This window comes from Zychaea mexicana (genome assembly GCF_025766255.1).
Source record: "Zychaea mexicana strain RSA 1403 chromosome Unknown BDB00scaffold_122, whole genome shotgun sequence".
NCBI lineage: Eukaryota > Fungi > Mucoromycota > Mucoromycetes > Mucorales > Lichtheimiaceae > Zychaea > Zychaea mexicana.
In genome coordinates, this window is record NW_026516785.1 from 84,250 (window position 1) to 96,891 (window position 12,642).

At 44.0% G+C, this 12,642-nt stretch overlaps 5 protein-coding genes across 5 annotated transcripts; 3 read left to right on the forward strand and 2 right to left on the reverse strand.

Annotated features, from left to right (window-relative positions):
• Positions 1-323: 323 nt before the first annotated feature.
• BDB00DRAFT_86028 (RNA polymerase I-specific transcription initiation factor RRN3-domain-containing protein) lies at positions 324-1,514 on the forward strand. The gene is made up of 2 exons (XM_053125988.1): positions 324-534; positions 1,021-1,514. Exons 1-2 carry the CDS (start codon positions 397-399, stop codon positions 1,363-1,365), a joined length of 483 nt encoding a protein of 160 aa, XP_052974188.1. The 5' UTR covers positions 324-396; the 3' UTR covers positions 1,366-1,514.
• BDB00DRAFT_773584 (RNA polymerase I-specific transcription initiation factor RRN3) lies at positions 1,391-3,060 on the forward strand (the record flags this gene model as incomplete). The annotated part of the gene is made up of 2 exons (XM_053120102.1): positions 1,391-1,657; positions 1,771-3,060. Coding segments are annotated over 2 exons (1,557 nt in total), but the record flags the coding sequence as incomplete, so codon positions are not given.
• A 299-nt stretch (positions 3,061-3,359) lies between these two features.
• Positions 3,360-4,136, reverse strand: BDB00DRAFT_792297 (uncharacterized protein; the record flags this gene model as incomplete). The annotated part of the gene is made up of 1 exon (XM_053121108.1): positions 3,360-4,136. The coding sequence occupies one exon, from the start codon at positions 4,134-4,136 to the stop codon at positions 3,360-3,362; it is 777 nt and encodes a 258-aa protein (XP_052974190.1).
• A 260-nt stretch (positions 4,137-4,396) lies between these two features.
• Positions 4,397-5,995, reverse strand: BDB00DRAFT_851073 (galactose-1-phosphate uridylyltransferase). Its single transcript, XM_053125481.1, has 2 exons — positions 4,920-5,995; positions 4,397-4,840 (listed from the first exon to the last, which is right to left on the reverse strand). The coding sequence occupies exons 1-2, from the start codon at positions 5,867-5,869 to the stop codon at positions 4,732-4,734; spliced, it is 1,059 nt and encodes a 352-aa protein (XP_052974191.1). The 5' UTR covers positions 5,870-5,995; the 3' UTR covers positions 4,397-4,731.
• A 1,117-nt stretch (positions 5,996-7,112) lies between these two features.
• Positions 7,113-9,156, forward strand: BDB00DRAFT_877987 (uncharacterized protein; the record flags this gene model as incomplete). Its single annotated transcript, XM_053127678.1, has 10 exons — positions 7,113-7,213; positions 7,322-7,377; positions 7,464-7,577; positions 7,655-7,686; positions 7,770-8,038; positions 8,106-8,142; positions 8,208-8,298; positions 8,370-8,635; positions 8,724-8,800; positions 8,892-9,156. The coding sequence occupies 10 exons, from the start codon at positions 7,113-7,115 to the stop codon at positions 9,154-9,156; spliced, it is 1,308 nt and encodes a 435-aa protein (XP_052974192.1).
• Between the last annotated feature and the right edge of the window lie 3,486 nt (positions 9,157-12,642).

Sequence of the window (12,642 nt, forward strand, 5' to 3'; positions counted from 1 at the left end):
AAGCTCTAATGTAGTAGAAGAGCAGTATAAGAGATAGCCTGTACTTGAAGAAGGTCGTCTTGTTATTCATATCATGGCAATAGACCTTATCCCAAAAGAATGTGTAAGGGCTGTCAATTTATGCTGTCAATGAGAAGGGTTACCCACTGCAGGATCAATTTCTACTGTAATGACTGACTAACGTTGACCCGGATTGCAGAATGCAGAATGGGCCTTATATAAGCGATACATACTTTCGGACTTTGGAGTATTCTCGAATGGTGGCATTGTGCCACAAAATGCAGTTCAAATTTGTGGCTTTGAAGTCTTATCTGCAGCAGTAGGCAGCACTTTCTTCTCCCTTTCCCCGAACTTTTTTCTTTTTCTTCTATTACACGCAACTCCAAAAAAAACAGGATGCCGATGGTCATGGATACGTACCGCGATCCTGAAATCGATCAAACATCGATTGACAATGTGTCTCGAGCAAAATTGACAAATACCAAAATGATCATGCAGACATTTGTCACTGGCGCCTTGAAAGAGAAGCAACAGGTAAAATATGCCGCAGCAGCACATTGACTTTTTTTCTTCTTCTTTATGTTTTCTATTGCTTTTGTTTCCCCTTTTATCTTTTCTGTTTTCCAAGGAATGGAAAGAAGGGAGGAGCCAATGAAAGGAACTTTGCTCATACATGATCCCAATTGCACACTTTTTACCGAAAAAAAAAAGATTCAACCGAAAAACTAGAAAGAAAAAGCGAATGGCAGCTTTCTATACAACCGTATTGTTCTGAGGGGAAATGACGCAAGGCCAAAGATCACAAAAGGGAGAGCCCAATCGCTTTTGTAAAAGATGTATAAAAAAAGTGTGAAAAGGAATTGACGGAAAAACCTGGTATACGAACTCTTGCTCGTGCTGCCCTCCTCCTTCTTCAACTACTTTTTTTTGTTTCTTTTACTTTATGTGTTTACTCTCCCCTTTGCTGTATTCAACCCAAAAACCAACTCTAACAACACACACACACACACACACAAAAAGGGTAACCTCAAGCGCTACGAGGAGTTGGCGAGCCTACTGCTGACTGATCCCAATCATGCCGATGCACCGTCGGCTCTGAAGCTCTTTCTGTGGATCCAAATTCTGTCGGAAAACGTATCTCAGCTTGACAAGTCATGTGCCACTTTGGTAGAGGCAGTGCTGAACATTGACTGGGCTTTCCGGGAAGACAAGTTTGCAGATGCCTATGTAGCGTTCCTTGAACACCTTGTGTCTGCGCATGCATTCTACGTCGTACCCGTAATTCGCAAACTGGTCAAGGGATTTGGTTATCGTAAGTGGAGCAAAGAAAGGAGGGCCTTTTGGACATGGGATACTAACCATTGAGGGCTGGCTTTATCATATCGGTAACATAGGTCCGTTTATGCCATCATACGCCAAAGTATCTCGCTCAGACGCATACAAACGAAATCATGCTGCGCTCAAGAGCATTCTCAAATTGATCCCAACCAGTATCTCAGCGTTACAGCAAGCCATCCTCTCGTACATTCCCAGAACGCACGAAAGCAGTGCCAGCCAGGCTGCATACATCAATAATATTCTCCAAGTCACCACGTACATACCTTTTCTGCGCAAACATGTAATGTCGTTGCTGATAACGCACATGATCCAGTTTGATGTAAGATGTCTTTCTTTCTTTCCCGCTGTGGTGAAAGTACATTTTCGTATCGTTGCAATGTTTCTCTTAACAAACTTCACCTCTTTGCGGCGCGGGATTTGATGACAATACAGGCTCATATTCAAATCGAACTCGATGAATTGGAAGAAGATGTGGAGTTACAAGAATTTACGTTGGATTTCGATGCGGACTACATGTCGGACGACAGCGATGATGAGGGCTCGGATGAAGATGACGGGGGTGACGACGACGAATTCGATGCTGACGGTGACGACAGCGACAATGAGACTGAAAAGAAGCTGTCAGAAGAGAAGCGGAAACAGAAGATCGAGTCCATGACGCGCAAGCTCGATGCCATGATGCTACTGCTGCTACGATATCTTTCCAGCTTTGGCATGGACGGCGCCACCCCTTCTGAACGCACCGATATGTTCAACAACCTCGTTACGATTTTTGATGGGACTGTTGTCAAGACATTAAAATCGCGCTACACCCAATTCTTGGTCTTTTACTTTTGCTCGCTCGACGTGAATGCCTACCCAGAGCTCTTCTTGAACCATCTCCTGGAACACATGATGGAGCCATCGCGTCCGGGTATTACTCGCATATCCTGTGCCATGTACATTGCGTCCTATGTCGCCCGTGCCAAGTTCCTTGATGTCAGCAGTATCCAGAGATCTGTGAACGTGCTTTCGCAGTGGTGCAATGACTACGTCGACCATCACGAGCATCGTGGAACCCAGCCGGATGCATCCAAGTACGACATATTCTACGCAGCGATGCAGGCTATCATGTACATTTTCTGTTTCCGCTGGCGAGAGCTTGTGTGCGAGGACGGTCTGGAGGATCTAGTAGTGGAAGAACCTGTACAGCAAGGGCCACCCATGAGCACAAACGCAGCTAGCAGCAATGAGACCATCGGCAGCAATGGTGAGGTCGACACTGTACCTATTATCACTCTTGGTGGTAACGGTGATGTGACGCGCAACTGGTGCGTCGGTTTAAAGAACTTGCCTCGATTGATCTCAAGTCGGCTCAATCCACTCAAGGTTTGCTCAGACTTGGTCGTGAACCAGTTTGCACATATGGCACGTACAACCAATTTCATGTATGTCCATCCAATTATTCAACGAAACAAGAAGATCGCTATATCCGGCATGGGCCACACCAATCTGCAAGCGGTCCAGTCGTTTTTCCCGTTTGACCCGTACAAGTTGAAGACGAGCAGCCAATTCATCGAGAACATATACTCTGTATGGCGGGGTGAAAACGACGAAGACGAGGACTCATCGAGCGAAGACGACGATTCAAGTGGAGAAGATAGCAGCGATGAAGAGGACGAAGAAGTAGCAACGGGCATGTCAGCCATGAGCATCAGTCCAAGCCCACACATACTCGCATAATTCCACCTCTATCCCACGTCAAGCATCTTTCATCCCATGTCATCACTTCTGTTACACCTTTCCACACCGCTCTTTCTCATCGCTCAGCTCACATCCACATCCACGCTTTCTGTACAAACATACCATTTTCTTTTTCGCATAATATGCATGTTCTTACTGCTTTCCACGCCACCCTTTCATCGCATTTATACACTTTTTCTTTTCCTCATCCCAACAAGCAATAAACACATCGTTTACTCGCACACATGAAATATCAATAATAATAAAGAAAAAGGAAAGAATATTACACAAGTAAAACTTTATATCTCTTCGTCTGACGGTGGCTGTTGTGGATGAGGAGGAGGAGGTCGCATATTATTACTGGTGCGCCAGCCGATAGACGCAGGTTTCAGGACTAGGGTAAGAATGAGTATAACAAGAACAGTAACAATGAAAATGAAAAATGCATTGCGAGAACGCCGTTTCCAGAGCAAGTCAACAGCCTGACTACCGGGATTTTGACGCTGTGGCGGTACATGCAATGCACCAATGATCCATAGAGGTGGAAACAAGAACCCAAAAGCAAAGTACAAAAAGGAGCGACGCCGTACAGGCTTCTTGTCATTCCTCTTTTTCGGCTTTTCTGTCGTATCGTCCCCGCCCTCAGGATCATTATCCTCGTTGTCATCATCGTCTTCTTGGTCCTCATTGATCTTCTCTTGTAGACGCTCTTGCCAGTTGCGTTGTGCCTCTTGTTGGTCCATCAGTTTCCAGGTATCATGTCGATCCGATAGTCCTTGCTCTCGTATCGTCTGTAATAGCCCCAGCCGTGCTTCGTTCCGTTGATGCTTTGCAAACGATGCAGAAGGACATGGTAGAATGTCGATCTGGTCGGGACATGGCGCTTGTACTTTGATATGATCGATCCTTGGCAGCGTAGGTGTCTCTGCTAGTGATGGGCCAGGCGATGTATCTTTACGGGCAGTGAGTCGCCGCAGGTGTGTGTATTGTGGGTCGAACATGGCTTCCCATTCGTCGTGTTCGGCTGCTGTGGTATTGTTGTGGCCGTTGATGATTGATGAGGATGACAAGGTCATGTTGGCTGTAGATGAGCTGGGGGTAAAAGGAGGCGTCATTTTACTGCTACTGCCGCCGCGTGGGGTATCATCCATCTAGGCGTGTTAGTTTTCGAGAGTTGAGTGCTATAGAATGAGAGAGCGAGAGAGCGAGAGAGCGAGAGAGAGAGAGAGAGAGAGAGAAGAGGGAGAAGGAGGAAAGGGAGAAAAAGAAACAACCCACTACAGAATAAATTTACGTATTCTTATGTTTGTTGAACGTTGTTTTATTCCTTCCTCGGTTTTCTTTCTGGTGCGGAAATTTTTCTCTTTCTCTTTTTGTCTTCTTCGACTACATGACTGCATAGTAGCATTGAAAGCTGTTAAGTGAATAATATCATGCTGATAATAAGTGCTTGGACATATTCTAGTGATCGTAGTTGATGACAGTAATAGAGGCGCTTCTTTCTACTCTTTTAATAGCAGATACAGTGACAAGTCATGGATACTGAATGTACCACTTGATCTAGCTCTTTCAGCAAGTGTGATAAAGCACATAATCCGGGTACAACTGCAGCGTACGATCATTATGTATTTCATTGAAACATGTAATCGATTTCTATTTATCATTTATTAGTTATTGTTGTTGTTGCTGATGTTTATAATGTACTTCTGAACACCCTCGTAATTGTTCAGCAGCTTGTTCCGGTGTAATATCACGCTGTGGTTCTCCAAGCATTTCGAATCTAAAAAGAGAGTTTAAGCGATCGTTATTGTCAGCATGTCCCCTTAATAGCAAGCAAAAAGCAGCATAATGAACCATACCCAACAAGGAATTTACGAACTGTGGCACTACGTAAAAGCGGCGGATAAAAGTGGAAATGCATGTGCGCATAATCATTGTTTTCTTGGACAGGTGCTTGATGAATACCCATCGAGTACGGGAATGGGCATTGGAACAGATTGTCATAGCGACATGTGATCCTTCGCAACAGATCTGCTAAATCGTCAATTTGTTCTGACGTCAATTTGGGCAGGCAGGTGGCATGAGCTTTTGGGAGCAACAGTACTTCAAAAGGCCAAACAGCCCAGAAGGGAACGAGGCAAACGAACGTGTCATTCTCGACAACGATGCGCGTTTGTTCCTTTAGCTCTCGTTTGATGTAGTCGCAGAGTAGACAGTGGCCGTTGTGGGTTTCACGGTACGCCAGTAACGAGTCAAACTCACGCTGTGGCTCCACCGGTATGCGCTCCAAGCACCATAGCTGTCCATGCGGGTGTGGGTTGGAGCAGCCCATGGCCTGACCTTTGTTTTCAAAGATTTGGACGTAGCGGATAAACTCCTTTGTAGACATGTCGCGATAACTTTGGATCCACTGATAGATGACCTTGATGATATCGTCTGTGGTCATTTCTGCCATCGTCAAATCGTGTCGCGGCGAGAAGCAAATCACGTGGCACTCGCCTCGTACGCCCTCGGTACGCAGCAGATCGTCCTGTTCGCTGGAACTCGGTGAAGGCGGCTGATCGCCTTGTACCGCTGCAAAGTCATTCGTGAAGCAAAATGTTGATGTATATTGTGGGTTTACGTCACCGTGTGCGCGTTTGTTTCCGGGACATAGGTAACATTGTGGATCATACCGAGGTCGTTCTTCCTGGTTGACTTTTTCTTTCTGACCTTGCCACGGTCGTTTATTGCGATGTGGCGAGCATAGGACCCAGGATCGCGTCAGTGGATTATATCGACGATGTGAATGGCTGCTGTAGTCGAACATTTTGTACTATGTGTGGTTGAAGTAATATTAGCAGTGGTAGATTTAAAGCTTAAAGAAGTACAAAGTATAAATCAAAGTTGAAGAAAGGATAAAAAAAGGTGAGAAGAGTATATTTTGGGGTTATAGCTGGTTTTTTTTTTCACCTGGAGTCTCCACACGCTTCACAGGCTTATGTAAACCCAAGGGTTTCACAAGCTATTCACCTGTTCAAAAGTTGCACAGGGGCTTCACAAGTTCTCTCCACCACATAGCTCATCGTATCACATAGACTCCGGAAGAAAGTTTTGTGTGCGTCATTGCACCTTGGACCCCGTTTTTATGCACGCTTTTGAAAGGAGGATGCGCGATCGCATAATCAAGCAAACATTTGTCAGCGTCACATGGCTTATCTAAAGAAAAGAGGAAATCGCCCGGGGCCGATGTCCCTGCCCTGCTTGCTCCTGATATATGCCATGGTTGAGTGTTGAGCTCTTATCGCTTCTTCTGCAAATGACACGCAATGTAGTGGCAAGCAATTTCCTTGCTTAATAAAAGTCTTTGGAGAGTTAGATGTTATGCGATGCAAACTACATAAAAAGTGAACCCTACCCTTATCTTAAAGCCCAGGGTTTCTAATTAATAATATTGAAATCAGACACTGTGGCAGTAATAATCTTCAGTGAGAGAAGCAGGGATGATGCGACAGTTCGTAGGTACATCTGCTGATCATTTCACTAGAAAATGTATTAAATGTATTATATATTGGTAGGTCTATATACAATAATAAGTACTTCCTAATGGCTTACAGATCGCTGTAGTGAAAGATGTCATAGTCCGCTTTGCACGTCTGAGGCCACACACACTTATTGGAGACTCAAGAGTCGTTAATGATCATACACAGTGCAGAGATGTGGTATATTTCAGAGTGATTCTGCTATACTAATGATGCTCTCTTTTACATATAATTATGCGAACTCATCTGTTAGTTTCTTCAATTTAACATGTAGACCGAGGAAGAAATACGCATGAACTCCACTATGAGATATCCTTTGACTTTATCAAAAAAGCTACTCGATGCACTGAAAATACTGAGATACGGTCACTGTATTTACTGCGTTATGAACATATCATAAAGATGTAGCATTATATAGCACGATCGGTATGTACACCTTGGTAATCGGCAATTCATTCGAAGCATATTAAAAGCTCCGCCAAGAAAGGGAGAACGAACCTTTTTTTACTCATACGCGTCGAAACACACACCATGTCTTTAGAGGAGAAGGAGAATGTCGAACTCGGAATCATTGGTGCAGGTGGAATGGGTCGATTTTATGCACATCGTCTTTCCAAAGCTGGCTGGAAAAAGTAAGCGATTGAGCCAGGCTTTTTTTCTTTTCCTATTTTTTTTTTGCGCGTACAAAACCACTACACGGTACGATTATGACTCAAACAAATATATAAAACTGTTGCCAGCGTGAATGTATGCGATCTACCAGAGAAATACGAAAAGCTCAAAGAGGACTTTGAAGGTATTAATCTATAGTGTGGAAAAGTGTAAGATCGCTTGACCTCGTATTCGAAGCAAAAATCTTACTTTCTCTCGTTTGCTGCACAGGAACACCTATTAATGTATTGCCTGATGGATTTCACGTTTCGCGTCGTTGCGATTGGATCATGTATGCCGTTGAAGCCGAATATATCGAATCTGTAGTAGCGAAATTTGGACCTGGTAAAGTGTGGATGCATGAGTTGAAGCGACGGAAGAATAAGGCATTCATATTTTAAGCTTTGTTATCCTTATTTTAGCCACGAAAATGGGTGCCATTGTGGGAGGCCAGGTATGTGAAGGAGAGAAAGGGAAGGTTTTCTGTGGGGTTGGGTATTTAAAGATACTTAAAGACCTGGGATATTCTTTATCTAGACATCAGTGAAGCAGCCGGAAATCGATGCATTAACAAAATATCTGCCATCTGACGTGCATATCGTGTCGTGCCATTCTATGCACGGACCTGGCGTCGATCCCCGTGGTCAGCCGCTGGTTGTTGTATGTCAGCGAGCGACAGACGAAAAGTACGACCTCGTATTGAAGATTCTGTCATGTTTCGAATCCAATTTTGTACATCTCAGTGCCGAAGAGCATGATCGGATCACCGCAGATACACAAGCTGTCACCCATGCTGCCTTTTTAAGGTAAGAGGATTTTGTAGTTGTCCGAGCGCTTACCAAACCTCACTTTTGTTGTCGTCCTTCTATACAGTATGGGAAGCGCATGGAAGGCAAACTTTCAATTTCCCGTAAGTCATGATATGTATATGTGTCTGCATGTCTACATCTTTGCTAATCTCGTTTGTCGATTTAGTGGCTCATTCCACACTTTGTGGGCGGTATCGAAAACGTCAAGGTCAACGTAGCAATGCGGATCTATAGCAACAAATGGCACGTTTATGCAGGTACAGCCCGAACAGGAATCATCCATTTCCTTTCTTATTTTGGACTAACATGTTTTCTTGGAGGATAATAGGTCTTGCTATCATGAATCCCATTGCCAAAGTACAAATTACACAGTATGCACGATCCGTTGCAGATTTATTTAAACTGATGATCCAAGAAAAAGAAGAACAGTTTCGAGCGCGGATTAAAGAGGCTGGCGAATATGTATTTGGCGGATTACAAAAGGACCATGTTCCAATTTTACTGTCAGACGATATCCTTGACGAGTTCTCATTATCCAAGATGCCCAAAGCACAACAGCGTCAGCCAAACTCGCACTTGTCGCTGCTTGCTATGGTAACTATACTAGAGATGTGAATGCGTTATGGAGCAAAAGGATGTCCAATGCCGAGACAGAGGGAGAAAGCTAATTTGCCTATTATAGGTCGATTGTTGGTATACACTCCGTTTGAGTCCGTACGAACACATGGTGTGTCAGACTCCGTTATTCAGATTATGGATGTACGTCTTACTGGTTGCTCTAATGGATATCAGGTGAGATGGTAGAAGGGGACACATCAATGCTAAACGGTGGATGTACATCTTCTTTTAGGGGCATTACGGAGTATCTATTCCGCAATCCAACCATGCTGGAAGACGCGATCCAAGCGGCACTTTACCGTAAAGAGATTCGACCAGATGACATGGAGTTTGTTACCTGTGCACGTGGCTGGGCCGAAAGTGTATCCTTAGGAAGCATGGAGGCATATCAAAAGCGATTTACGGAATCAGCCGCATACTTTGAGGATCGCTTCTCGGAGAGCACCATCCTGGGCAACAACATGATTGCCATGATATCGAAGAACATGCAGAAATAACGTAATTAGAGTGGCAGAGACATGCATTTCTTTTCGAGATATAAAGAAGATGTACGCTTTATTCAATTTCGAAGCAACAGAACAATGCCTTGTGCTACGTGACATGGTTCATTAAGAGGATTCCTTTCATGTGCTATTTTTTTACACATACCGCCAATTTGTAAACCTCTTTTTACTTTCTCTCCTCTCACGCGCACGTATATTTTTCTGTGTACAATCTCCCCTTCATTCCTTTCCTAAATCTCGCCCATTCTTTATATAATGATGACAATGATAAATAACAAAAAGACAACACTGACCACCACTACCGGATGGGTGGCAGTCGCAATGGCTATAGTCAATACGCTTCAGGTCATGGGCGACGACCAAGACAATTTAGATCAACTACCAGATGACACAAACCTGGATATACAAAACAATATTGACATTGACGACGAAGACAGCGTAGAAATGAACCAAGACGAAGAGGAAGAGGAAGAAGAACAAGAGGAGGAAACTTGGGCCGACGATTCCTCAAACGGTCAAGACGATAACGACTTGGTGTTGGACCCCGAAATGGAAGAAAACGAGCCTCCTCAGCCTGACATTGTCATTGGCAAAGCTGAGCAGGACGCTGAACCACCTGTTGATTATGCCCCTGACGTGCTCGATGTCGCCGGTAACGAGGATGAAGAAGAAGAAGGCGGCTTTGACGATGAAGATGACAAGCAACAAGACGAAGAAGAACAGGAAGAACAAGAACGACAGGAGGACGAGGCATTAAGTCAAGAACTTGCTGATGAGGACGAGCAAACCTTTAATATCGAGAACAACAACAGTAACGACGAATTTGATCAAGGAATTACCGAGACCGAGGAACAATTCAATATCAGTAATAACGTCAAAGAACCCATTGTCAACAACGACGACATTGCTGGTTTTGACGATAATATCCATACCAACAACGACAACGACTATCAACACGAGCAATCATTAAGCCAGCAACAACAAGAAGAAAGCAACGACCTAGATCAAGAGTTAGCTAATCAAGGTTTTGAAGAAGAAGAAGATTTGACATCAGGAGCACAACCGGTACCCGCAGCAGGAATGGATGGTACAGCAGGACAAGAAAAGAGCTGGGAGTCCAAAGACGAACGGATAACGCCATTGGGTGATGTTGTACATCAGAATGGCTGGGAGGAGAGCGAAGAAGATGCAACGGAATTAAGCGACCTGTCATCGTCACCAGAGCAACAGCCACCGCCAAATGTCATTAACAACCCAGTAATACCACCACAGCAAAAGCAGGGAGACTCAGAAGAGCGGATAGGCCAGTCCCCGCAGCAGCCTCCGGCTATTATTGGAGATGACAAACTCGCAGATCATTATGACCAAAGCATCGGCGACTCCCTCGAAAAAGCGCTTGAACAGGACGCAGATGTGCCTTGGTACGAGGACAACAATGCCAAGAACGAGGATCCAGAGGACCTCCTGAGGGAGATGGACCTGAGCGGCGATGGTCAGGGACAATTCACGCCAGGACAGCAGCCAGGGATTAGCGGCGGTAATGCCCCTGCTTCTCCTACTAATGCAGTAGACCAAAGCGGCCGCCATTCTACTTTATTGATCATATTGATGATTCTCTTTATGGTCTTATTTGCTTTGCGAAAGGTAAGTTAATCCCATTATCAGCTATTATCTATCATGCAAAATGATCCCGTTCCTATATGTATGTTTATTGCCACCACCACTGCTAACTAATCATATGATACATTTACAGCGATGGTCAAAACTTTTGACAAGACAGAAAACCTTTTCCACTTTACCAGTAAGTTTATTACGGCTTTTTTTCCTAGAATAGTGCATGAGTACATTAGGTCTCAGCCTAAGCCAAGCGACCAAACCTTCATCCTCATTTACACATCCCCGTCTCTCTTTGTTTATTATTTTTATGACACACTAACATGCTTTTTGTCATTTTAGTTTTACCGGAACACTTACTCAATAAAATCACTTGATTAAAAAGTTAACACAATCATCATCACCGGTATACTTTCATGGATCTGAATGATGCGTGTAATTGCTGATGAAGCTATGACGGTGGCGGTAGTGTTGTTTGAATTATTTGGAAGAAAACGTTTCGTGGAAAGAAACAAAGGCGAAGGAGAAGAGTTACCGTAGTGTGCCTATGTGTGTCTGGGGTCGTTATGCGTGAGACACACTAGGAGTTTCAGCGGATGTGTCATACTTGTGTATATTCTTCCCCGACATCAAACCAAGTAAATGATTATGTATAGAGCAGCAGTAGCAGGACTTGCAAGGAAGATGTGAGCAATGTTGACGTGCAGAAAGTAAAGCTAAACATAGCAGGAATGCGCGACGACAAGCTCCTTACACACACGGACTGTACCGAGAGTTAATCAAGATGTATATCTGGTCACTTGAAACACTTTCGACGAGTATTATTATTATCTTTGACATGATGTTCTTCTCCGTCCCTCCGGCGCAACTACATATAGAGAGCACACATCATCATGTACATGTGATGCGACTCGATGAGGGCGTCGCTATACGTCTCGGTCTAAAATGATACATTTATCCGCATCGCATGAAATACCCAACCAGAATTTTTTTTTTGGGGAGACATGGCTTATGTATTGGACTTTTAGTGCACTACCCACTTTTTATAATAGAGTTTCGCGTATATCATCTAATGAACGATGGTGATGGTGGCGATGACGATGGTGATGATGTGTATGCATGCATGATGTAAAAGAAAAAGATTCGCTCTGGGCTGTTTGAGGAGAGAGGAGCGAGGAGAGCGAGGGATAAATGTCCAAAAAAAAACGAGCCATACAAAAAAGAACAGACGAACATTGTCTTGGCCATTTGGGGAAAGGTTTGCGACCAGCGAATGGTGTGTTTGGTGTACTGTTTTGGTTACTCAAACAGCAAAGCCCAGCAGAATGAAACGGTGCTCTCTTCTCGGGTTTATAAACTAAACCTGGTGCGCTCATGGTGACGGAAGGTAGCGTCATGTTCCCCGACCGCGTCTATTTATTTGAGATTACGGAAAGCATTTTTTGGACGGTTATTGAATAATTTGACCACTATGAGGGACCTAGTAAAAGGGGAAGAGGGCGGTGATACATTTGACTAATTGAATGATACATTACTATGATTTTGAGGCGAAAAAAAAGGAGCATGCTTTTACATTTGGGGGGTATGTAATCGACACAGAGCCTGGGGAAGAGGCTCGTATCGACGACTAGTTTTGATATTATAGAGGGTATTAAAAGCGAGTTTATAAGAGAGAGACCATTACTACTACTACTACTACGATTATAATGAGGCCTGTTATGGCTGACACTGAGCAAATAATTATATAAGCGTTCATTAGCGCATATGTGCTGTGTAGCTGCAGAAAGAGAGTTGAGATTTACTTTTAGAAAGACATGTGAGTAGGGTACAATACCAAGCGATTGAATGAAATCTTTTGGGTAGCTG

Bases quoted from the DNA above. Each gene is read 5' to 3' on its own strand.
- BDB00DRAFT_851073 (XM_053125481.1), bottom strand. From the start codon at position 5,869: ATGTTCGACTACAGCAGCCATTCACATCGTCGATATAATCCACTGACG. The intron at 4,841-4,919 runs GTATGGTTCATT...CTCTCTTTTTAG, and splicing joins GTTCGTAAATTCCTTGTTGG to ATTCGAAATGCTTGGAGAAC.
- BDB00DRAFT_86028 (XM_053125988.1), top strand. From the start codon at position 397: ATGCCGATGGTCATGGATACGTACCGCGATCCTGAAATCGATCAAACA. The intron at 535-1,020 runs GTAAAATATGCC...ACACACAAAAAG, and splicing joins CCTTGAAAGAGAAGCAACAG to GGTAACCTCAAGCGCTACGA.